We start from the raw sequence: 27,023 nt of genomic DNA on the forward strand, positions 1-27,023 counted from the left end.
TTGTCACATCAAGTCAAGACTGTTCTAATGGTTGGAATACAGAAGCAATTTTCAAAGTAGCTGGCACAGCGCTGGTGTCACAGGATGGATTTATTATTGTCATAAAAGTCGCGATTAGGACATGAAGACAGGATTTGAGAAGAGTGGTGGAGATTGGGTCTGGTGCACAAGTAGGTGGTCTCACAGAGCAGGTCATTAATAAATGGAAAATGAAACTGGAGAACACGTGGAGAAGGAGCTGGACAGACAAAGAAGTCAGAAGGATGACAAAAGGAGGGTGGATTTACTTAGGCTTTTAATTTTATCATTAAAAGTCACAGTCATCATTGGAGCATCTGATCAGCAGATAGAGGCTGAAGTCGTTAATTTACCTCAGGGAACTAAACCCTCAGATTATCAGGACATGGTGCCTCTCTGTAAGCCCTTTGATGGTCACAGAAAGCCTTGGCATGTGGCACAATGAGGCCAGTCTTAGGTGACCCAGTCTTATGTGACAAAGGGACCAGCAGTTCTCCATCTCACTCGTCTCCCTTGACACCTGTGTGTACTTATCGTGAACTCTCTGGTTTAGTAAAATATTTAGAAGGAAACTTCAGAGAGATAGTAAAGGACTGAGAATTACTCATTCACGTACAGCCACAAATCACTGGTATGACATCCTTAGAAAAGAACAAATCCATGATATAAGAACGAGCTGACAAAGTGGAATGAGAACACAAACAAGCCTTCAAATGGAATAAAATCTGCAATTGTCGAGGATTGCCTTATAATAAAGCAATCAGGCTGGAACAAAAACCTGTGGCCATTGTAGCCTACAAGGAATAACCTTGCAGACCACTGAAGTAGATGACAGCAGTGACCTCTAGAAGGAGTGAGTCTCACACACTTGCAGCTTAACATCAATCTCTGAGCACTGAGGGTCAGGGGTCAGCTATATGCTTGTCCAGCCAGTTCTACTGTTTAAGTGTCCATCAGAGACTCTGTGATCCACTGACCGACTCGGCTGGTCAGATGAAGGTGGTGAGTTTCTGGCCTAACAGTCCTGTGATGAGGAGTTAAAAGGTGGAGGTGAAATCTCCAAACAAGACCTTCACGTATGTCCAGGGCAGTTGAAGTGTTGGCTGAAATTTCCCTCATCATCCATAGACCTATTGGCTCAATAGGCAAACAGCAGAGGGTCAAGGAAATCTGGTGTGGAACTCTTGAGGTCAGTCAGGCAGAGGCTTTCAATGGTCTCCATTACTACAGACATCAAGGTGACTCATCCATAGTCATTAAGGTTGTGTTTTTTGATTTGCCTGCTACTGGGTTGATGGTGGGGATCTTGAAGCAGACAAGGCCAGAGCACAAGTCCAGAGATCAGTTAAAAATGTCCACAAATTTAGGAGAGTTTGTCTGTTCAGGGGAAGTGAGGTCTGGGCTGGCCACATTTTGGAATTTTGCTTCTTGAATTATCCGAGGTCTCTTTTGTATTACTGGAAAATAAGGGTAATGAGGTCTACAAAGTGAAAGGATGAAGGGGGGTGTGAAGTACCAGAGGTAACTGACAGGCTCATCATTGTCCTATTGTGGACCAAATCGGACATTAAACTTGTCTCAGATGGTCGGTTAGGCAGAGTTGGCTGAGCCACTGGACATTTTCTTCTTGTAGTTGCTGACTTGTTGGTCACTTGTCTACATGTTTCTTAAGCTTGTCTCAGAACATCCTCTTGTCCTCTCCATCTTTTCCCCAAGCTGTGCTGTTCCTCCCAGTTCTTTTTCCTGTTGCAGTTCTCAGAGGTTAGGCTCAAACCCGGGTCTGTCCTTGGTGTTCCTCATGATTGTTTTGGTGCTTATGCCATCCAACACTTTACTGCTCCCACTGCTCTGAGTTCCTAATCCCATCTCCTCTCCTCCCTGTGATCTTGTCTTACTCTCTAAAGCTGGGTGGTCATTTCTACTGCTGCTGTCCACCCTTTCTCCGATTTCTCTGTCTTCTTGTCCATCTGTACTGCTGTCTTCTTTTATGACAACATTACAACAACTGTGACAAGAACAGGCCATTCAGGTCAACAAGCCCACCCATCCTCTTCACCTCGATTCTCCAAAATAACATCATGTTGAGATTTGAAGGTCTCTAAAGTCCTGCTGTCCACCACACTACATGGTCACCTACTCCATTTGTCATAGGGTGAACTTTTGTGCTAAATGATCCATAACTTCCCACTGTGTCTTTTGTCAATTCTTGCTCAGTAAAAACACTCAACTCCTTTGACGTTCCCTCACAGCTCAGAGCCCTCAGTTTATTATTCAGCTTAGTCGCTCCTTTCTGGACTTTCACCAGCACTGCTGCTTTGTCTTTGCTGTAATATGGAGATCACCAATACACACAGCACTCCAGCTGAGGCCCCACCAGTGTGTTATTTAACTTGAGCAGAACCTCCTGTGACTTGTCCTCCACACTTTAGGGCACTGTATAACCCAACATTCATGGAGATAACCACAAGACCTACCACAAGTCACAGAATGTGCCGTGCGCCTCCATTCAGTGTTTTTCTCCTCAAAGTGTGACTTCGTTAAATGAACTCAGTCATCAGCTGGCCGTAGTTTACCATTTCATTCATGACAGACATTGCTGGGCTCCATTTCTGTTCAAACTTCTTTGTTTTCCTGTCTATTTTTACAAATTGGCGTCTTCATGTGTTGTCATTCTTTAATTTGTCATTTGTGTGCTGTTGTCAACTCAGAACATGTCACTTGTGACCACAATGCTAAACTTCTGTAGGACATGTCAGCCATTTGATAAACTTATTTCATGACATCTGAATTTATAAAACAATGACAATGTCTGAGATGCAGGCCTATGTCCTGCTTACAACCTGGAGTAGATAGATAGATAGATAGATAGATAGATAGATAGATAGATAGATAGATAGATAGATACTTTATTAATCCCAAGGGGAAATTCACAATATATCGTAGATAAGAATGTATTGATCATTTCTCTAATGAACAAACTAATAATATTTGTGCAAGTTCCATCTTATCTGACTGTTGTTGATTATTTTACAAGCTGGCAGTAAGTAAAGGCCTACAGCCAAGTGTGATGTGAAGGGGATGGATGTGGGGAGATTTGGTGGGGCTTAATACTGTTAGACATTGTGAATGGAGCACAATAGGCATCGAGACCTTGGTGAAGAGTTTTTGAATTACATCGTGATAATAAAGAGCACCTTTTAATTCATTCATATTGTGGCTCATTTTTCTTGCACATTCCCTTTTTAATGTCTTAACTCTGTCCACTATGAGTTTGTGAGTCCTCCTCATAAGAAGCACATTCAAGAGTCAGACCCTCCCCCCCAATTGTGTATTCAAATATTACATTTCCACTTCCTACGTGTAATTCTTTAAATTTATTTCTGTTACGTTTCATCTGCCCAACCCTGTCTAAGTGCCTTTGTGACAATTCAGCTGATTGTCCATTATCTACTGGACTGTCATGGAACCACACCATGAGCTACCTCAGCTAGCAGATTTGCACTGTGGTAACTACTGGTGGTCCGCCACAATCCAACAACGGTTGGTCCTCAAAAGGAGTGTTTGATCAGTGTAAGCCAATGGGAGAACTCCTAGACTTGGCCTTGCAGAGACGACTTCTAAACACCATCAGTGGACCACTTGCTGGTGAAACCCACTGAGCTACTACACAGCCCCACCTTACCACACTTGACCTTCCAACTACTTTAGGATCCTCTGCAAACTTAACTGGCCTACTTATTGCATTCTTGTCAAATCATGTATGTGGATTAAAATTACCAGCAGCCCCACCACTGACCCCTTTTGGACACCACTCTTAACTCCCCTGGATTCTGATAAAGTTCCTCTCCCATAACCCTCTGCCCCTGTCTGAGCCCATTCTGCACCCATCTACACACCACACCCTGAACTGTCACTTATTTTAGATTGATGTCCACCCTCTCATTTGGAAGTACTCATGATGAAGGTTGTTAGGTTTTGGTCTATTTAACCTGAGCAATGTCCGGACCACTCAGTGGCCCCTTTTACTTTTGGGAGTTTATCAGTTTCTTCATGGTGGAAAACCTCACAAAAGTTGCAAGTTTAGAACATTTACGGTCTGTAAATTTGAATTCCTCTTCACTACTCCTGATACACTTTTGCTACCACCTGTCTTTTCTTTTGCTACTCAAATATTGAGGGAATCTCTTTATCTCGTCTTACATCTTTCTCTCAGTATTTCTCTCCAGTTGTCTTTTTTCCTTCCTAATGTCGTTTTCACTGTTTCTCACCTGCTGTCGTATGCCCTACGGTTTGTGCTGCAGTTCCTAGTCTTATATGCCTTATTTGCCTGTTTTGTTCTTTGCAGCTTCCTTTTTATCTTCTTAACCACGATACTATGAAGTTTATTTATTGATTTTTTTAATAATTCCAAATTTTGTGATGCACCTGTCCTGTATTATATATCAATTGTTTGTAAACCTGCCCCCACATCTCCTCCAATGTCTCCATACTTAAAAATTTTTCCCAATTTATCTCACTGAGGCTTTGGCACATCTGCCCATTGGGGACTGGGTGGTCTCATGGCATCAGAACCCCTCCAGATTTTGTTTTGTTTTTTCTGTCCTCCCTGGCCATTGGACCTTACTTTATTCTTTGTTAGTTACTATTGCCTAATCATTTTAATATTTTTCTTTTTTCGTCATCTTGTAAAGCACTTTGAGCTACATCATTGTATGAAAACGTGCTCTGGGAATAAATGGTGTTTCTTGTTATCGTTGGTGTCTGTGATGTATTAACGAGATAAGAACACATGTACCTCACTCAGTCAGCTTCTTCATTAAATCCAACCTGTGAAAACACGTGTGCCCTTCCTCCAGTTTACACCTGCGCACCTGTGGAACATTCTACACCTATAGAAAGCACTTTAATACAATATAGCCATGAGTAAATGGTCATAACAACACAGTGCTTTGGTCTGGTAATCACATCCATAAAGTGCTAACAAGCAAAACTCACCAAACACGCACACACACTGTTTTCTACTCACCACAATATCTCCAGTTTACAGTTCGGACTCCTGAGCCCCTCACACAGCTGCTCCACTCCTAAATCCTCCATGTTGTTGTCGCACAGCAGCAGCTCAGTCAGCTGTGAGTGTGGAGCAGAAAGAGCAGAAGAGAGAGCTGAGCAACATCTATCAGTGAGACCACACGACGCAAGGCTGTGGACACAAAAAGACAGACAAGTGAGGACATGAGAAGGGACAGACAGACCAGAGAGGACAACAGTAAAATAAACAAATGAGCACTGTGACAAAGCCTGAGTCCTTATTGAGTGTGTTGATCGTGACGTCCATCCACAGTGAAGCAGAAGGAGGAGCATCTTGTGTTTAAAAGCCAATCTTAGAAAGTTAATGCTTTAAGTTAAATTCATATTAGTGCTTGCTTAGTCATAGGCATAGACAATGGTACAGACTTTTACCCCCTGTAAGTTAATATGAGATAGAACTTTCTTGCTAAAACTAAGATACAGTGTGTTTATTGAGTCAGGTGTTGTTTGGGAAAGGTTTCAGTGCTAGCAGGGACTGAAAGACCCATTAACAGCATGAAAATTTGATAAGCATACAGTTTTCTGACTGGTTCAGTTGTTTGAAAGAACTTAAAGAAACAAACAAGATATAAGCCTTAAATATAACTTTTCTTTTTTGCAATACCAACCTTTTCTTTATTTTGTGTGTACTGTTTTACTGTATGTGAATTTTTACTAAAGCTTTTAAAATGCAGATATTTTGTCTGTGGAATCATTTCAACGTGTGAAGCTTTGCCAGAATCCCATTTTGCATACTAGAGCTACTGAACTTTGGTAATTTTGGAAAAACGCAGTTACACTGTGAATGAAAAAAAAAAACTCGAAGAAAAGCAGGAGAAGCAGGAAAAAAGCATTTGAGCTGCTGCAGTCTCCTGAAGGAGTGAGGCATGTTTACAGATGAAATTTAAGAAGACAAAACTGGGATTTTGGAGACAATGAGAACGATGTGAAGGGTCAAATGTGGCGTGAAGTCGAGACAGAGACAGCTATCTAATGGAAGGCTCAAGGGGCGCTAACACACCACTGCAGATTTCCTTGTTTTTTTCAACAAGGTCAGACACAGGAGAGTGAAGAACATCAGGTGGGTGGATTGGTGTCTTCTACCAATCAAATTCAATCCAATGAACTTCTCTATTTTAATCCATTGTTTATTGTAGCATCCAGAGAGTGGCGATGTGCTGCACGTTAGTCGGATACGTTAAGTAAAAATACGAGAACAGCAAGAAACTAAGTGACATCTGTGTGTTGATAGCGAGGGACAGGAATAACCCATCTACATCAGGACAGTAAATGTCACACTGAACTTCTCACCTTTGTCCCATTCATTGTCATAATTTCTCTCATAGTCCTTCACTTCATATTCATTGTTGTCATCAGGCCAGGAGTTTCTCATCTTAACACAAGAATCCTTTTAGCCTATGAAAAAACTTGTACTTCCGGGCCAACTTAAATTCCCTCGCACCTCTTCATCAGCATCTTTTGTTCTACAAATGTGTCGATCAGCACCAGTAGCAGGCAGCCTGCTATCCTTTCCCCCATTGACGCAGCTTTAGTTGTACACAAAGTTCTCCCAGCTTAAGTCTGCATGAGGCAGGTCTGGAATAGTGTAGGGTACATAATATGTCATTATAGGGAACACATACATTTCATGTGTGTTTTGTGTCTACAACGATCTATGTAAATGTAGGATGACAGGAAATATGAGGCAAGAAATATTGAACACAGAACTAGAACAGAAACGTTTTTCATATTCTACTAATAATTAGCAAAATGTGAAGACAGAAGTCCAAATAACAAATAAACACTTTCACAAAACACAAATATAACAAAACAAGCACGCTTTTTACCTAGAATTTAACCAAAGTGAAAGAAATTGGGATAGGGTACGACACACACACACACACGTCTGCTTGACTGACGCAGAGGTAAGAACAGCTGTCTCCAAGTAGAGAGGTTGCGGGTTCGATCCTAGGTCCTTCGTTCATTAACTTTTTTGAGTAGTTAGCGGCTATTATTATTACTACTATTATACAATAAAAACACACATTTGATTTGAGTCTGTAGCAGCCGGTGTAAATTTAGGGTACGTGTAAACGTTAGTGGTTTTTTTTTTTTATGTTTTTTTATTCAGTTTTTTTCTCTCAGTCACGTTCATGCTCCTCCCAATCTGACACTGCTGTTTTCACATAAAGACGTGTTATAGCAGAGGTGAACTTACATGAGGATGAGGGTCCTACATCAGAGAAATAGAACAGAAGCCCTCCCTGCAAGAAACGTCCACTCACACATAAGAACAACGCAGCTGCACCAGGTGTAAAAACAGCAAAAGGTCTGGCATCATCCTGCCTGTGAATCTGCCACACACATGTCCTTCAACAAAACAGTAGGGCTTAAAGAGCTCACTTTTTTGATGGTGTTTATATGAAAAACATTTACAGTATATGTTACTTACATAAATGCCACATTGGATGTTGTTTACCTATAGCTCTGCAGTCTAATTTGACTTTATGCTGTAGGAAGATACAGTACAGTAATCCCTCGCTATATCGCGCTTTGACTTTCGCGGTTTCGCTCTATCGCGGATTTTATATGAAAGCATAACTAAATATATAACGCAGATTTTTCGCTGCTTCGCGGGTTCTGCGGACAATGTGTCTTTTTACTTCCTGTACATGCTCCCTCAGTTGGTTTGCCCAGTTGATTTCATACAAGGGACGCTATTGGCGGATGAATGAGAAGCTAACCAATCAGAGCACACAGTTAAGTTCTCCTGACTAAGAAGCTAACCAATCAGAGCACGCAGTTAAGTTCCTGCGTGCTGAATGCAGTGTTAACCAGGAAGTCTCGTCTCGCTCATTCAGCATCAACGTGTTTCGCTGTGTAAAGAGTTGTTCTCTTTTGTGTTTATCTTTGTGCATAGTCAAGCCCTTCATTATGGCTCCAAAACGATCTGCTACTGCTTCAGGGGCCGTGCCCAAGTGCAAACGGAAGATGTTAACGATTGCCGAAAAGATAAACGTTTTGCATTTGTTGAAGGCTATGATTCTTTTTATTTAAAAAGTAGGAAAGGAATATAAGATCTACGGCCACAGTGTCCTTTTAACCAGGGTGCAAAACAAGTTGTAAGTGGATGTAATAAGGCAGTAGTCTGGATGGAATCTGCTTTAGGGATTTGGATTGAAGACTGCCAGAAGAAGAACAACGGCAGTGCTACACAATCGCCTGAAGCGGCTCCTTTAAGGGCTGTAACGCTCTCCTTTGTTGTGCAGTAAAATAAAACTCATTGTTATCGGACAAGTCATCGTGTCATTGTTGGTGAGTAACCATAATTAATTTTCTACTTACAGTACTTAGTGCATGTACGTACGTTTAGTGTCACTGTACACACACATTTACTGTATACTATTTTTTGTTGCATTGTACGTATTTATTGCTGGTGGCATGTCTATCGTAATGGCTGTAACATGTGATATCGGAGACACTCAATATCTTTAAAATAATATTTAGGTTTTACTGTATATAAACAGTGTGTTTATATACATAATTTCAATGAATCTTACCTAATATCTAAGAGAATACAAAGGGATTATGCTGTATAACTCTGCGGGGAATATTTATAAACAGTGTGGGAGAGTTTATAAGGGATTAAAATATATAAAAATAACCATACAAACATATGGTTTCTACTTCGCGGATTTTCACCTATCGCGGGGTGGTCTGGAATGCAACCCCCGCGATCGAGGAGGGATTACTGTACATAAATAAATATAGGTAAACAACATTCAATAAAACTGAATAAAAATCAAAAAAATGCTAAAATAAGTACCTTCCAGAGGGGCTTAAAGTGGAGAAGGACAAACAAATTGTGATTGCATTCACTACACTGTTGTACAGACTTATTCTGATAAACTGGAAGAACCCAAACTCTCCTCTTTTAAGTCAGTGGGAAACTGATGTGTTATACTATTTAAAATTGGAAAAAATCAAATACTCAGTTAGAGGATCTGTACAGACTTTTTTCAAAACATGGCAGGATCTAATCAGTAATATTTTAAAATAAGTTTATAAAGAACAGAGAATTTATTAATTTAGGTATTTTTACAAGCCTTAAATCTTACACCGTTTGGCTTGCTCTCTCTCTCAGGGGTGGGGATCGATCTGTTCTTAACATAATTTTTTTTTTTTTAAAAAACTTGATTGCTATGTATTGATTGTAATAAAATTAATAAATAAATAAAAAAAAAATAAAATAAGTACCTTAAATTTACAACGGCTTTGGCAGACTCAAATAAATCAAATATACGTTTATATTCTACAATAGTAATAATAGCCACTCACTACTCAAAACAGTAAATCTAGGAAGAAGCCAGAATTAACCGGCTATCTCTTGATTATGAGTCAGCACTTCTTACCGCTGCACCAGCCAAGCAGTCATGTCAGCATCATACCCCAACCTGATTTCTTTTTGTTTATCTATATTCTTAAATAAATGAGCACTTGTTTTCTTATACTTGTACCTTTTGTGAAAGTGTTTATTTGATATTTGGATTTCATTCTTCACACATTATACACTTCATGTCAAAATGGTGTTATTTTCGTTACATGAAAAAAGTTTCTATTTTAGGTATGTGTTCAACATTTCTTGCCTCACATTTCCTGTCATCCTACACTTACACAGATCATTGTACAACCCCAATTCCAATGAAGTTGGGACGTTGTGTAAAACGTAAATAAAAACAGAATACAATGATTTGCAAATCCTTTTCAACCTATATTCAATTGAATACACTACAAAGACAAGATATCGAATGTTCAAACTGATAAACTTTATTGTTGTTTTGCAAATCTTCACTCATTTTGAATCCGATTCCTACAACACGTTCTAAAAAAGCTGGGACAGGGGCATGTTTACCAGTGTGTTATATTGCCTTTCCTTTTAACAACACTCAATAAGAGTTTGGGAACTGAGGACACTAATTGTTGAAGCTGTGTAGGTGGAATTCTTTCCCATTCTTGCTTGATGTACAACTTCAGTTGCTCAACAGTCCAGGGTCTCCGTTGTCGTATTTTGCGCTTCATAATGCGGCACACATTTTCAATGGGAGACAGGTCTGGACAGCAGGCAGGCCAGTCTAGTACCCGCTCTTTTACTACGAAGCCACGCTGTTGTAACACATGCAGAATGTGGCTTCGCATTGTCCTGCTGAAATAAGCAGGGACGTCCCTGAAAACGACGTCGCTTGGATGGCAGCATATGTTCCCCTAAAACCTGTATGTACCTTTCGCATTAATGGTGCCTTCACAGATGTGCAAGTTACCCATGCCATGGGCATTAACACACCCCCGTACCATCACAGATGCTGGCTTTTGAACTTTGTGCTGATAACAATCCGGATGGTCCTTTTCCTCTTTGGCCTGGAGGACACAATGTTCATGATTTCCAAAAACAATTTGAAATGTGGACTCGTCAGACCACAGCACACTTTTCCACTTTGCATCAGTCCATCTCAGATGAGCTCAGGCCCAGAGAAGCCAGCGGTGTTTCTAGGTGTTGTTGATTTATGGCTTTCGCTTTGCATGGTAGAGTTTTAACTTGCACTTGTAGATGTAGCAACGAACTGTGTTAAATGACAATGGTTTTCTGAAGTATTCAAGAGCCCACGTGGTAATATCCTTTACAGAATGATGTCGGTTTTTAATGCAGTGCCGCCTGAGGGATCGAAGGTCACGGGCATCCAGTGTTTGTATTTTGCCTTGCCGCTTACGTGCAGAGATTTCTGCAGATTCTCTGAATCTTTTGATGATATTATGGACTGTAGATGATGAAATCCCTAGATTCCTTACAATTGTATGTTGAGAAACGTTGTTCTTAAACTGCTGGACTATTTGCCCATGCAGTTATTCACTAAGTGGTGAACTTCGCCCCATCCTTGCTTGTGAACGACTGGGCCTTTTGGGGATGCTCCTTTTATACCCAATCATGACAAACACCTGTTTCCAATTAACCTGTTCACCTGTGGAATGTTCAAAACAGGTGTTTTTTGAACATTCCTAAACTTTCCAGTCTTTTGCTGCCCCTGTCAGAGAATTTTTGGAACGTGTTGCAGGCATCAAATTCAAAATGAGTGAAGATTTGCAAAACAACAATAAAGTTTATCAGTTTGAACATTCGATATCTTGTCTTCGTAGTGTTATTCAATTAAATATAGGTTGAAAAGGATTTGCAAATCATTTTATTCTGTTTTTATTTACATTTAACACAACTTCCCAACTTCATTGGAACTGGGGTTGTAGACACGGAACAAACATGAAATGCATGTGTTCCAAATACCAATATACTGTATTATTTACCCTATAGAACTCCAAGGCACCTCACACCCTGATAAACAGACTTGAGCTGGGAGAATTTTTTACCTGACTTAAACTACGGTGGTGGGGGAATGGGATAGCAGGCTGCTTGCTGCCTGTTCTGATCGACACATTTGCAAAATAAAAAAAAGACGCTAATAGAGAGGTGCGAAGGAATTTAAGGTGGCCCAGTATTATGACTTTTTTCTTAGGCCTCATGGATTCTAGTGTTAATGACTAGCACAGTCTGAGACAGAGGTGCTGGTGTAAGGTTTGGAGGGCTCACATGTGTTGTGAAGAATCATTGAGAATGAGGTGACAAAGTCAGCATGTCGTTAACAGTGTAACATCGTTTCTTGTTGAGTGGGGTGGGGCTCATTAGAAGGTCCTGTGATGGTGGAGTTAAGTGCCCTCAGTGACTCTCGTTTACACAAAACGCCTTCACCTCAAAGTCTCATCATTTGCTGGATGTCACTGCGGCTTCTGAGTCCCTTCGCCAGTCCTGATGTAATAGGTGGTCAGTGGTGCACCTGAAAGGTTAATGACCTGAAGTTCCTCCACAGCAGTGGCACAGATCATTTCCGGCGCCGCATTCGAGTGGCAGCCTTTCCAGCAGCTCCGTATATGACTTTATCTTTTTACCTTTTTATCTCTATTTTCTCTATTTGACTCATCACTTCTACCACTTTATTTTATGTGGAATTGCTCCCTGGACACTTTTTACTATTTTACTATTTGACATGGATTTTTACACTCCGAGAATCACCTATTCAAGTAGTCAGCTTAAAGCACTGAGAAGAAATGCTTATGCCGGTGTGGTTCCTTATTTACCTGATAAGGTAAGAAGACGATATCGGGGCAGCCGAGCCGGCGCAAAGATAAAAGATAAGATTAAATCGAGACAACTTGAGAGAAAATGGCGTTATAAACCGTCGGTGCCTTCTGTGGTCCTGGGAAATGTGAACTCACTACCAAATAAGATTGATGAACTGGCTGTGCTGGTGAAAAATGTCAGAACCTACAGAGAATGCAGCTTGCTGTGTTTAACTGAAACGTGGCTAACGCTACCATCCCAGATGCTAACGTGGAGCTACCGGGTTTAGCACAGTTAGAGCGGACAGAGGCGCAAGTACCTGTGGAAAGAAGAAAGGAGGAGGACTCGCTCTCTATGTCAATACAATGTGGTGCAACTCAGGACATGTAAACGTTAAAATCTCCACTTGCTGTAGGGACATCGCAACTGTTGGCCGTAAGTCTGCGTCCCTATTACTTGCCCAGAGAGTTTGGACACGTGATTGTTGTTATTGTTTACATCCCCTCAAGCGAACGCGAGATGGCGAGTGACATCATCCATTCCGCAGTTGCTAAGTTACAAACGCAGCACCCTGAGGCACTTGTGCTAATCGCTGGAGACTTTAACCATGTAACGCTGGACAAAACATTACCTGCCTTCTCCCAGTATGTGGATTGTAACACTCGGGAAACAGGACTATCGACCTACTGTATGCAAACGTTAAAGACGCATACAGCACCACCCCGCTGCCTCCGCTTGGGAAAGCAGATCATAACCTGGTTCTGCTTCAGCCTCAATACAAACCAAGAGTGAGGCGCTACCTACAACTACACGCTCATTCAGGAAGTGGTCCCTGAGGCAGAGCAGGCTCTGAGAGACTGCTTTGGAACTACAGACTGGGATATATTGCTTGGGTCACATAGTGAGAACATTGAAGAGGCTGTTGAATGCACAACTGATTACATCAACTTCTGTATGGACATTGTAGTTCCAGTAAGAACAGTATGCTGCTATGCTAACAACAAGCCATGGGTTACAAGTGACATCAAGGGCCTTTTGAACCAGAAGAAAAGGGCTTTTAAAGGTGGTGATCAGCATGAGCTCAAGTGCGTGCAGAAGGAACTCGAGTCCAGCTCAGGGCGAAAGAGCAGTACAGGAGAAAGCTGGAGCAGAAGTTGCAGAACAACAGCATGAAGGAAGTGTGGGATGGGATGAAGATTATCACTGGCTGCAGCTCGAAGCGGGTGCCGCCATCGAGACAGGCGTGGAGAGAGCAAACCAAATGAACAACTTCTTTAATAGGTTTGATCACAGTAACCCACTCTCACCTCGAGTACTGCATCCTCCAACCATCCTTCTGCTGATACCAGCATAGGTGAGACATCCCCACCCACAATTACAGCAGCCCAGGTGAGCAGAGAGCTGAAAAGACTTGTGCCAGCAAAGCAGCGGGTCCAGATGGTGTATCGCCACAACTGCTGAAGGCCTGTGCGTTGGAACTGGGGAGTCCTCTACAGCGCATCTTCAACCTGAGCCTGGAACAGGGAGAGTCCCAAGGCTTTGGAAAACATCTTGTATCACCCTGTCCCAAAGGTATCACGTCCTAGTGAGCTGAATGACTTCCGGCCTGTTGCTCTGACGTCACATCTGATGAAGACCATGGAGCGCCTGCTGCTTCACCACCTGAGGCCACAGGTCCGCCACGCCCTCGACCCTCTGCAGTTCGCATACCAGGAGAAGGTGGGAGCGGAGGATGCCATCATCTATATGCTACACGATCCCTCTCCCACCTGGACAGAGGCAGTGGTGCTGTAAGAATTATGTTTTGGACTTCTCTAGCGCCTTCAACACCATCCAACCTCTGCTCCTTAGGGACAAGCTGACTGAGATGGGAGTAGACTCACACCTGGTGGCATGGATTGTGGACTATCTTACAGACAGACCTCAATATGTGCGTCTTGGGAACTGCAGGTCTGACATTGTGTTCAGCAATACAGGGCGCCGAGGGGACTGTACTTTCTCGGTCCTGTTCAATCTATATACATCAGACTTCCAATATGACTCGAGTCCTGCCACGTGCAAAAGTTAAGCTGATGACACTGCTATTGTGGGCTGCATCAGGAGTGGGCAGGAGGAGGAGTACAGAAAGTTAATCAAAGACTTTGTTAAATGGTGCGACTCAAACCACTTACACCTTAACACCAGCAAGACCAAGGAGCTGGTGGTGGATTTTAGGAGGCCCAGGCCCCTCATGGACCCTGTGATCATCAGAGGTGACTGTGTGCAGAGGGTGCAGACCTATAAATATCTGGGAGTGCAGCTGGATGACAAATTGGACTGGACTGCCAATACTGATGCTCTATGTAAGAAAGGTCAGAGCAGACTATACTTTCTGAGAAGGTTGGCATCCTTCAACATCTGCAGTAAGATGCTGCAGATGTTCTACCAGACGGTTGTGGTGAGTGCCCTCTTCTACGCGGTGGTGTGCTGGGGTGGCAGCATAAAGATGAAAGACGCCTCACGCCTGGACAAACTTGTTAAGAAGGCAGGCTCTATTGTAGGATTAAAGTTGGACAGTTTAACATCTGTGGCAGAGCGACGGGCACTAAGCAAACTCCTGTCAATCATGAAGAATCCACTGCATCCACTGAACAGTGTCATCTCCAGACAGAGGAGTAGCTTCAGTGACAGACTTTTGTCACTGTCCTGCTCCACTGACAGACTGAGGAGATCGTTCCTCCCCCACACTATGCGACTCTTCAATTCCACCCGGGAGTAAATGCTAACATTAATTTTATTTTATTTTTTCATTTTTATTACTATTTAAATTTAATATTGTTTCTTTGTATCAGTATACTGCTGCTGGATTATGTGAATTTCCCCTTGGGATTAATAAAGTATCTATCTATCTATCTATCTATCAGACAAAGCTGTGCTTCTAAAGTCCAGCTTTAAATCCTCCCCGATTCGATTGCATCTCTAATTAACTCTTCATTCTGGGTCTCACAGAGCCACTCACATTGTTGGCCCCCAACACACTGATACATGAAGTGACCGTGTACTTGTATTTGTCATTATGTTAGTTTTACAGGTGTTCAAATCTGTCCAGTCAAAGTGTCCTGTAGCTCCTGTGTAGCTTCCCTGGTAAGTATACGGGAATGAACAAAATCACAGAGTGTCAAGGGAGCACAGGGTGGTGTGAGAGGCATCTTTAATGTGATTTGCATATTAAAATAAGTGACATTTTGGGAGGAATTGAGGTGGGGCTTCCACTGTAGAAATATCAGTCAGCATGAAATGTAATGCCTACCGCCCCTATGACTCCTCCCAGAATTTTGCATATTTTGCATATTTTAAATATGCTGAAATGTTTTGGTGTGGTGATAATTTTATAAAGATGATTAAGCTTTTGTACACCAATGTCTTTGAAGTTTTAAAAGTGTGCCTTTTATAGTGAAGGGGGGAATTCGGCAGGACTGGTGAGGACTCTGCTCCATCGAGCCGTCTCTCCTTCACCAGAGTCAGAGACTACAGGGAGTAACATTTTTTATAATGGTCAACTAGCAGTTTTAAGTGTTTGGCCTATGCTGATGATACCAGAATTTGAGATAAATCAAAGTGTGATACCAAAATATTAACTTTTTGTGAGTTTTTCAAAGCTTAGCTGGGAATTTCTTTCTCCACGTGGGATGATTAGTTTTGAACAAATCACAAGATGGACCTCTCTGTGTTGCCAAAATTTTACAGGGGAGACTTATTAACTTATTAAATAGTGATTTTTCTCTATATATCTATCATATAGTGTCTATCCTCTATCTATCTATTTTCTGTGTCTCCTGTTTTGCTGTCTGTCGATTGCTCTTGGCCGTCATAACGGTGTCTGGGATTACTGGTTGGTTTAGTCCACACAGGGTTTCTCTCTATCTAATTTTACCCTTTTTCCCAATGTTTAGTGTTTTTTTTAATGAATTGTTATTTGTTTGAGGTTATATTTGTTCTTTTCTGGTTCGTTATAGCACAAGTCATGTGCGGCTGCCCATGCCATACCCTTGCCCTGAGGAATGCCTCCCAGGCGTCATCCATGAAATTTTGAAAATCGTTCCAAGTAAAACAGAATAAAGGTGGTTATGGAGCTGATGGTCTCTGTTGAGGCCTGTGTACTTGAGATGTCAAAAAGTGTGAGCTGCAAGAATGTACGATTAGCCTCAAAAATGAATAAAACAGTTGTGGTTTTCTTGAACAACAAGGCATTGGTTTCTTGTCCTGGTACAGGGTGGACTCCTAATAAGCTGCTTGCTATTCACAGTATTATTTTTGTCAACTGCAGCTAAGCAGGTCATTGCTTCTAATGTACTTCCATTTTTGAAAAATATGAATGAATTTCTAAGAGATGGAGAAGTAATAATGGACATGATAATGATCCTGCTTAGGAGTGGATCTCCTGATTGGAAAAATGGTGTCCCATTCAGACGACAGTGCTATTAGATAACATACATGTAGAACTCAAAGTAACCCTGAAATCAGTAGACTGGTGTAATTATGCTGTGTTTGTCTCCACGGAGTCAACAAAGTGCTTTAAAAGTGGACAGACAGGGTACAAGGCAAACAAATGTAAGCACAGTGAGATAAAAGATAACTCGGATATGCCAGTAATGTCCAAGTGAGTGCAGAGGACTTGTTAAGGAGAACATCAGATGACAAAGTGAAAGATTCAGTGACTAGGGAAACAGATGGAGGACAAACTGACTTTTTAATCTGATGCAATGACTGGAGCTCAGGGTGAAGTGGAAAGAGGAGAAAGTAACACCTGGATATGAAACAGATGAGACAGTGATGACCAGAAGAGAGCCAGAGAAAGAAATGAGTCGGAGTGCAAACACAGAAGAGAGTACACTGGCTGAAGCTGGTAGAATGTCTAAAGACAGTGTTAGTAAAAATGTGGAGGTGAGCACTGAAGAAGAGGAGGTGTTAGAGGTTAAAGTGGCACCAGAGGACAAAGTCCTAAAGATGGCACTACTGTGCCTACTCTCAAAACAAATGTAAAAAGTGAGGAGAGTCTCAATGGGCAGCCACTGAGAGAACACCTGAAGGGACAGATGGTCAACAAGAGATGTTCACTGAAGGACAACACAGTGAACAGGTCCAGGTAAAGAAAATAAAAGACAAAGCCATTAGCAGTGGACAAGCAAAAAAAAAAAAAAGAGTAACAAGGCAGAGAGTTTGGTTACCATTGCCACAGGTTGGCAGAGCACAGACAGCAGCAAAAGTAAAAGCAGCATGAGAGAGGAAGAGGAGGATGAGAGGAACCATTCTGATCAGTCTGACCCATCGATCAGGGCTGACTGGCCCTCTCGCATGTGTTTACTCAGGGAGTACAGTACTGAGAGCATCATGAGGTTTCTGAAGTTTGTGGAAGGGAAGCGTGGGGTCAGCACTGTCAACCACTTTCCCGACTTGAATTAATTCTTGAGTTCGAAGACACACCTAATGCATCTGCAGGCTGAAATAGGAATGGCTAAAAACGTGGCACTACATTTAAAGAACATCATCAGTAAAGTGAAACACTTCTTCAAATCACAAACACAGTGATAACAGGCAGATTAGTACTACAGCACCAAAGAGGGACGAGTGTCTGTGAGCTATGAGGGGCCATAGTGCGATGGAAACAAACACAGCAGTATGGCCTTGACGTTCAAAATTAAGTCTGAAATAACACAAGAAACAGTAGGATAAAGCCTCTAAAAAGATGGCAGAGGTGGTGAAGATGAGCTAAGTCCTCAGATGAAGCTCATTATTTAGTGATTAGCCCACCAATTGATCCTCACCTGTGGTCATGAGCTCTGAGTAATGAATGAATGAAGAAGATGAGGAGGACAAGGGGCTGAGACCAGGGTCCTGCACTGGACTGTTAAACTCCACCTCATGAAGAAGGTGAGGACTTTAGGAATAAACATGGGAACAGAACCACCACAGGAGGTAGATGAGGTGTTCTGGGCATGTGTTGAGTGTGGCAAGCAATAAAATGAATTAAACACAGTAATCAATGCATCATTGTGAAAAATCAAATCTCCAGCATCTTGGCCATCAATTTATTCGCAGTATTCAGCACACAGTGAGTCTGTTGATGGCACAAAGGAACTGGAGATTCATTGCTTATCTGGGATTCTGCAAATTGTGAACATTCCTCTACACTCCCGTAATCACACTTTAGATGTAATTCTCAGCCACTATGGTCACATTCACACGATATAATGCTTCCGCCTCATTATTGCTTCAAGTCACTGGTTAAACTAACAACTAATGCAATAAGAATATGAGAATTTTCATCCATCTTTTTAATCTGATGATCCACACCAGTGGTACCGGCTCATTGTCTGCACGAGAGGGCTTTAATGACTGTAAGAGTTTGAAACAGATACGACAGCGTGAGGTCAGGATGGTTCAGACGTGTTGTAAAAGATCATTGACAATGAGATGGCATAATTATCATGTCATTAGCATTCAACCTCACTTCTTGTTGCGTGGATGGGGCTTATTAGAAGTACCTATGACAGTGGAGCTCAGTGCCCTCATTTATATAAAGTGCCATTACAGATAAAACTAAACTCGTCAAAGTCGCATCACTCACCAAACTACACTGCAGCAGCTGATCCCTGGCTCCAGTCTCATGATGCATTCAGGGGTCAGAGGTGTCTCTGACAGGACAAGTTGTTTAAGCTCTCCGCAGCAGCTGATGACAGTGGCCAACACAGCACAGTCCACAGCAGATAAAGTCGTGCTTCTAAAGTCCATCTCTAAATCCTCTCCAATGCAGTCTCTAATTAACTCCTTATTCTGAGTCTCACAGAGCCACTGACCTACTTGCACAGCTTCACTTTTGGCTGTTTCAGGTGTCATGAAGTGGCACTTCAGTGCAGAGCAGATCATCCAGCAGTACGAGGGGCTGAAGCACATAGAGTACAGGATGGTGTTCTCCTTGACATACTGAAAAGACTCAGCAGCCAGAGCAGTGTCACCAAAGAACTTCTTACAGTACATCAGCCTTTGCTCAGGAAAGAACCCCAAGATCTCTACAAACCGATCGACTCTTTCCATGTCCATGGCTTCCAGGGCTGTTGGTCTGCTTGTTATCAGGACTGAACAGCCCTTCAATAATGTCCGACTGACCAGACTGGTGACCAGGATGTGGACAGGCACCTCAACGTCTTGGTTTGAGCAGAGCTGACTCTGGGTGAAGTCCAGTTTGTGTTTGTATTCCTCCAGCCCATCAAATATAAAAAGGAGAGATTTAGGATTCTTCAGAACATCTTTCAGTTGATCATTACTGAAATATTTATAGTACTTTTCAATCAGTTTGGTCAGTGACATTTGTGGGTCATTCTCATTGTCTATGAGGTTAAGTTCTCTAAATTTAAACAGGAACACAAATGCAAACCTCTGGTACTGAGTGCCTCTGGCCCAGTCATACATGATCTTTTGAACCATGGTGGTCTTCCCTATTCCCACCATCCCACTGACCACTATGATATTGACTGGATTTACACTTGCAGGACTTTTCCTAAACAGCTGCTCAATCCAGATTCGTTCACATTTCTCTGCTGCTCCTTTCTCCATGAGCTCTTCATGAAACCTCCCAGTTTTCATAAGTTCATGTTCAGTCTCCTTATGGTTTTTTGTGTCCTGTATAATGGCCACCAACTCTGTGTATCGCGTCTCACAGCTCACAGCTGTGGTGTATGGATATCCATGAGAACCCTGAACCTCCAGAGTTCTCGTGGATTCACACATAGCCTGTCTGTGTGTCTCATGGAGGTCTAGAAGTCAAAATGAGAGTAAATGAGGAGACCTGATGGCCAGAAGACTGGAGAAACTTCTGAGCAGATGTGTAAAAGAAAGGAGTTACCTCTAGCACGAGGGTCAAAGACAGGTGGCTCATTTCTGGTGTCAATCTCCTCTAAGAGTTTCTTTCCTGTGATAAACGAAATAAAGACAGATGGATCAATCACAGCAGTGAGAGGGTCATCCTGGATGAAGCTTTACTTCCTATAAAACATGAAGTTTTGAACTTTATAAAACTGGGCTCTAAAATTGTAAATGTGTACTGTATATATTAGAATTACTGATAGACATATGAGACATGATGGCCTGACCAGTGATATGTACCTACTTTGTAGTTTGTTTAGAAGCCGTTAGTCATTCACATGAGTGAATGAGACCTCAGAAAGGAGAAAATCCACAAAGGCAGAATAGTGAGCCTATTAAGACCATTGTGAAGAGTTCACAGCAGGACACAGAGAGAACCAATCAGAACATCAGAGCACTGGACAAGAGGACAATTTACATGAAAGCAGCCCACTTCAAATTTCTACATATAATTCTTCACATTTATTTATATTACACTTCATTGTCCACAAATCCCACCACTCCTGTATTCTTTTCAGGTACTTCTGTAATGATTCAATTGATCATCCATTATCTGCCCTTCCATCTACTATGGTATCGTTGTCAAACGTAACCTGTTTCCTGATGATATAATCAGATTGTTTATGTAGTGTATATTATAAAGAGCACCAGTCCCAACTTTGACCCCTGAGGGACACCACTTTTAACATTACCTAATTTAGAAGATGTCTACCTACACAAGTAGACCAATCAAAGACACTGAGCAAGGCAATGGGTCCTCTTATTTAACAAGATATACTGTTTCTCTTTAATCTTCTGCCCTTCAACACGTGTTTACACGTTTCAATCCTGTGACTGATACTAGATGGATCCATCCAGAAACTATGGCAACACCAACAGCACATTCACTCAGCTTTAACTTCTCTTATACCTGGACAGGTATACTGGTTTACAAAAATAAGAGATTCACACCCCTGGACACTACCTATAATGTTCTCTCTTATATATCGGAATGTCTGACACCTTATATTTCAAATCATAACCTTAGATCTTCAAATGAGTGTCTGCTTAGAATTCCAAGAGCAAAAGTGGTGAGGTGGCCTTCTGCTGTTATGCACCTAAAATCTGGAATAGCCTGCCAATAGGAATTCGTCAGGCTGATACGGTGGAGCACTTTAAAAAAACTGCTGAAAACACATTACTTTAACATGGCCTTCTTATAGCTTTGTCTTAGTTAAATCCTGATGCTCTGTATATTCAATTGATTATCATCATTATTATTCATGGTGGCTCTAAAATCCGTACTCTCTCTTCTGTTTCTTTTCCCGGTTTTCTGTGGTGGCGACCTGCTCCATCACCACCTAATCAAAGCATCAAGATGTTCCTACATTGATGGATTAAAAGCCTGAAGTCTACATAACCATCATCATCAAGTCCTTCCATGAGAACCCTAAATACAAAGAGGGTTGTTTCATTTATGTTAGGTAGAATATCCAGAGGGGGCTGGGTGGTCTCGTGGTCTGGAGCCCCTGCAGATTTTATTTTTTCTCTCCAGTCGTTTGGAGTTTTTTTTTTTTTTCTGTCCTCCCTGAACATCGGACCTTACTCTTATTCTATGTTAATTAGTGCTGTCTTATTTTAATTCTTACTTTGTCTTTTATTTATTTCTGTTTTCTTCATCATATAAAGCACTTTGAGCTACATTATTTGTATGAAAATGTGCTATATAAATAAATGTTATTGTTGTTGTACCCCCAAATGTTGCCTTTGAGTGCCATGGAATCTCTGTGTCATACCTTATTAACATAAACATTGGTGTTCTTTATCATCCTCTAATCCGCTAAGTAACTTAATGAACTGGACATGCTTCTCTGCTCCATCCCAGATGATGAAAGTCCATTTCTTGTCTTTGTTGTCCAGAACATCCACCTGGAAAGTTCAAATACTACTAACTGCCTCACTCTTCTCTATTCTTTTAACCTGTTAGAGCTCCACAGACCACTAACTGACAAAACTGGCAAACTGCTGGACTTGTTCTTTCACAGAACTGCACCCCCGCAAACAGAACTGTTAGTCCACCACACACATCATACCAACTTTTCATTCATTTCTCCATGCTTCTTCCTTTTTGTTCCATTACAGTTCCTCCTACGGTGTTCTTTTGCTGTCATCTCTGCTTACCCTCTCCCACTAGTTTCACTTTCCTCTGCTGTCCCCACTCCTGAGCACTTCTTTTCTCTTGATAACAATGATGCCACTGACACCCTGTGCTCAACTCTGTCCTTTTACATTAATGCTATCTCCTTTCCCCTCTGGGCCTGAATACAAAAATGCTCCTACCCATGGTTTTCTGAAGCTCTACACAGCCTATAGACCAAGCTTAACAAAGCCAAAAAGGGTTGAGGACGTCAAAGACTTAGGCTGATTTGGAGATGTATACATCTCTCCTGTCCTCCGACTCTTCTGGAACTAATTATATTGAAGTAAGTTTTGTTCAGAACATGATAGCAACATTACTGACACTCGTAACTTGTTCCCACCCTTCACCTCAATCCTCAACACTCTGCCGCTTTCACCTCCAGGTTTCTTGACTGTTGACAACTTTGCTACATTTTCTCAGGAAAAAGTGTCTGTCATCAGTAATTAGTTCTCATTATACCTACCAGTTAGTCTACTCCTTGTTGCATACACCACAAACTTATCCATGTTCTCACCACACTACACCACTGACGTTTCCAACTTTGACTCTAGTCACCTCACTGCCTGTCCGCTTGAACCGATCCCCTCATATCTCCATCAGACTTTCACTCCCTCGTTCATTTCTGTAGTTACACACATCATCATCACCTCACTCACCACAGGCATTTTCCGTACTGTGTTTAAACAGGCCCTAATAACTGAATTTCTCAAAAAGCCCATGTTTCCGACAGGAGTGTTAGCTCCGTGGAAATATGTTCTTTTATATTGCGGCGGTTTTAATAACCCTTTAATCAAATATGTATAATAACGGCGATATCCCTCTTTTCGGCGATAGGCGGCGACAAAGTCACAGAAAAGACAGAATATACTTAGCTTGTTTAATGCGGCTTACGTTGCTATAGAATCAGGAAAGACCAGACACATTGCATTATGACCCACGGAGATTTGGTCATGTAGAAATGGCTTTTTTGCTGTCACAACGGAGGCGGTTGTTGGAGACGATGCTTCCACTCCCTCAGGTCTTCAAAGCTTGGACTGATTCCAGCGTTCCTTATATTGTATTCCCATGACCAAAGCCTCCTGGTCTCATGCCAAACAAGGTAGACAAACTGAGCTAAGCATCAGACCATCAGATCATATAACACTAGGCCTTTTAGGGCGACCACAGCTGTTCCTGTCTGTCTCATGCTTTGCCCAGCGCCGCACTTCTGAAAGGTGACACCCTGTGCTAAAGCTGGCTCAGCTCTGCATGGCATGTTACACAGAAAAATGAATGAAAAATACATTGAAAGAAATGAATAACAGATACAGTGACACAATTATTAATATGATAACAACCTTAGTATAACAGCCCACACTTGACCATTTCAAGTAGGTCATTATAGACCAGTGTCTCTCCTCTCTATTCCATCCAAAACACTTCAAAGTGCTGTACATAACCAGGTCTCTTTGCTGTTTCTACAAAACAGACTGCTTGATCCTAGTCAGTCAGGTTACAAGAGTGGCCCTTCCACCGGGGAGACTCTATTCGCTGTTGTCAACACATTACGGCTGACTGGAGCTACTAATGTGTCATCCTGTGTCTTCTCCCTTTGATACAGCCAACCATCAGACCCACCTTGCCACCCTCTCTGATGTTGGCATCGCCAGTGTAATGATTGGAGTTCCACAAAAAAATTTCACAAACTTCCCCGTACGCAGAAACCAAATATTCTGTAAATAGAATTTTAACACTAGTATCCCTGAAGCCTATGAAAATATTTGTAATACCAGGCCACCTTAAATTCCCTTGCATCTCCTCATCAGCGTCTTTGTTTTGCAAATGTGTCGATCAGCACCGGCAGCAGGCAGCCTGCTATCCCATCCCACTGAGGTAGCAGAAGTTCTCCCAGCTCAAGTATGCTTATCAGGGTGTGAGGTGCATTGAATTGTATAGGGTAAATAATACATTGTTATTTGGAACACATGCATTTCATGTGTGCTCTGTGTCTACAATGACCTTAGTAAATATAGGATGACAGAAAATGCGAGACAAGAAATGTTAAACACATAACTAAAACATATATTTTTCTCATATTATAATAATGACAAAATGTAGTTATGAACTGTATAATGTGTGAATCAAATAAACAGTTTCACAAAAGGAATAACAAAGCAAGTGCTTTTTTTTTCAAGAATATAACTGAAAAAAAAGAAATTGTTCAATTTATATGTCACTATCATTGTGTAAAAACTGAAATCTAGATAGATAGATTTTCCAGCAGCAGCATACTGATAAAAAATTAACAATATTAAATTAAAGAGTGATGACAATACAGGTATAACACAGTCTATAATCTTGTGTAATGTTAACATTTACCCCCCGGGTGGAATTGAAGAGTCGCATAGTGTGGGGGAGGAAAGATCTCCTAAGTCAGTCAGTGGAGCAGGATGGTGACAGCTGTCTGTCGTTGAAGCTGCTACTCTGTCTGGAGATGATCCTGTTCAGTGGATGCAATGGATTCTCCATGATTGACAGAAGCCTGCTCAGCGCCTGCCACTAAGCTATGGATGTCAAACTGTCCAGCTCCGTGCCTACAATAGAGCCTAACTTCCTCACCAGTTTGTCGAGGCGTGAGGCGTCCCTCTTCTTTATGCTGCCTCCCCAGCACACCACCGCGTAGAAGAGGTGCTCGCCACAACTGTCTGATAGAACATCTGCAGCATCTTATTGCAGATGTTGAAGGATGCCAGCCTTCTAAGGAAGTATAGTTGGCTCTGTCCTCTCTTGCAAAGTGCATTAGTATTGGCAGTCCAGTTCAATTTGTCATCCAGCTGCACTCCCAGATATGTACAGGTCTGCACCCTCTGCACACAGTCGCCTCTGATGATCACAGGGTCCATGAGGAGCCTGGGTCTCCTAAAATCCACCACTAGCTCCTTGGTTTTGCTGGTGTTCAGTTGTAGGTGGTTTGAGTCGCACCATTTAACAAAGTCCTTGATTAGGTTCCTATACTTCTCCTCCTGCCCACTCCTGATGCAGCCCATGAGAGCAGTGTCATCATCGAACTTTTACACTTGGCAGGACTCCGAGGTGTATTGGAAGTGTGATGTATATAGGCTAAACCGGACTGGAGAAAGTACAGTCTCCTGTGGCGCTCCTGTGCTGCTGACCACAATGTCAGACCTGCAGTTCCCGAGACGCACATGCTGAGGTTTGTCTGTAAGATAGTCCATGATCCATGCCACCAGGTATGAATCTACTTCCATCTCTGTCAGTTTGTCCCTAAGGAGCTCTGGATCATCCTGCAATTCTATAAACAGACAAAGGTTGATGTCCAAGTTGTTGAAGTTTCAGTTGTGACTCAAAGCATTACTGGTCTGACTTCTCCGATCCTTCTGATAACTCACTCGTCCAGCTGAACAGCTATAATTGGGTGGAGTTTGGTACCCAGTTCCTGAAATCAGCTGCTTTGGACCTCATATACTATTTTAACACTTCTGATGTTAAGATTATAGTGAGGTATGCTTGTATAAGCTTCATATATAGTGTTTAAAGGATTGAATTTAAAATTATTCTGATCTCTTATAAGTGAAAACACACTCAGCTAAGTAATATACCACTGAAGAAAAATCAACACTTTTACCACAGAGCTTTTTATACTTTATAATAATCCTCAAATTCTCCAGGTAAGTCTTAAGCAAATGCCGTTGCATTAATAGACAAGGGACATTTTGTAGTAGCCAAGTAACATAACAAGCTATTTTAGCATAGAAGAGGAATATAAGAAATGTTCTGCTCCGTCATCCTACACCTCCTACAGCGACACACTTCACCTCCTCCATGACTATTATTTACTCCTAAAATACTGACAGAATCTCCTTAGATCGTCGTCCTCATTTTCTGTGATATTTCTTTTCAAATGACTTTTAACTTTCCTAATATCCTGTTGTAGAAGTCATGAACTGCCTGGCATGGAAGCAGAGGCCATAAGAAAGGAAAAACAGTTGAGGATATTAAGGAAAAAGAAATCTCCAGCATTGATAGATGAAAAACAAAAGAAATGACCTTCTTAGCAGTCAAATGAAAGGGACCTGACAACAAGTCTGCAAAGGCCTGGACAGAGGTGGACAAATGAGCCTGTGATTATCAGTTTGTTACGGAAAAATCAAGACTGAACTTATGACTTAATGATATCAGGGGAGTTACAGGTGCCTCTGTGGAACTCATGGGTCCTATCATTACTGTGAAGAGAAACCTGTACGAATGAATAAAGCAGGTGGTCTACAAAGTTATATTTTGTATTGTGTTTTTCCATCTAATTCACTTCTTTGTATGTTTGGACATTGAGAATTTTACTGTGAATAAAACTCTTTCAACTTACTTGCTTCTGTCACCTCCTCCATTAATGTTATGAGGTTTGGTGATTTGAATGTTTCAAGTTGCTCAGCCAGCACCTCCCACAGGCTGATTAACGCCATTTTGTCCTTCTTCATTACTTCACTGATGAAGGACTCCACATACTCTGTCGCCTCAGGCTCTTCTTTGACTTTCACCATCTGAAAAACAAAAAAAAATGTTATGTTTAAGATGGACTAATGTCTCTGGCTTTGTGTAAATTTCTTCTTTATGTCCTTTATTGGTCATGTTTGGTCTTCTGATTACTACAACTTATGTTATTGTTTTCTTAGCTTATTATTTGTATAATTAGGTATT

General features: G+C 41.7%; 1 protein-coding gene across 4 annotated transcripts in view; it reads right to left on the minus strand.

Annotated features, from left to right (window-relative positions):
• LOC120521855 (NACHT, LRR and PYD domains-containing protein 12-like) overlaps positions 1-27,023 on the minus strand; it is a 1,152,437-nt gene that overhangs the window by 1,042,141 nt on the left and 83,273 nt on the right. For all 4 annotated transcript variants that reach the window (XM_039743177.1, XM_039743172.1, XM_039743176.1 and 1 more), the window contains 4 exons: positions 26,692-26,866; positions 20,130-20,195; positions 18,855-20,040; positions 5,045-5,218 (listed from right to left, as the gene is read on the minus strand). In XM_039743177.1, coding sequence (XP_039599111.1) covers positions 5,045-5,218; positions 18,855-20,040; positions 20,130-20,195; positions 26,692-26,866 — 1,601 coding nt within the window. The remainder of the gene's footprint in view (positions 1-5,044; positions 5,219-18,854; positions 20,041-20,129; positions 20,196-26,691; positions 26,867-27,023) is intronic.

The sequence above is a fragment of the Polypterus senegalus genome, chromosome 2 (assembly GCF_016835505.1).
Source record: "Polypterus senegalus isolate Bchr_013 chromosome 2, ASM1683550v1, whole genome shotgun sequence".
NCBI lineage: Eukaryota > Metazoa > Chordata > Cladistia > Polypteriformes > Polypteridae > Polypterus > Polypterus senegalus.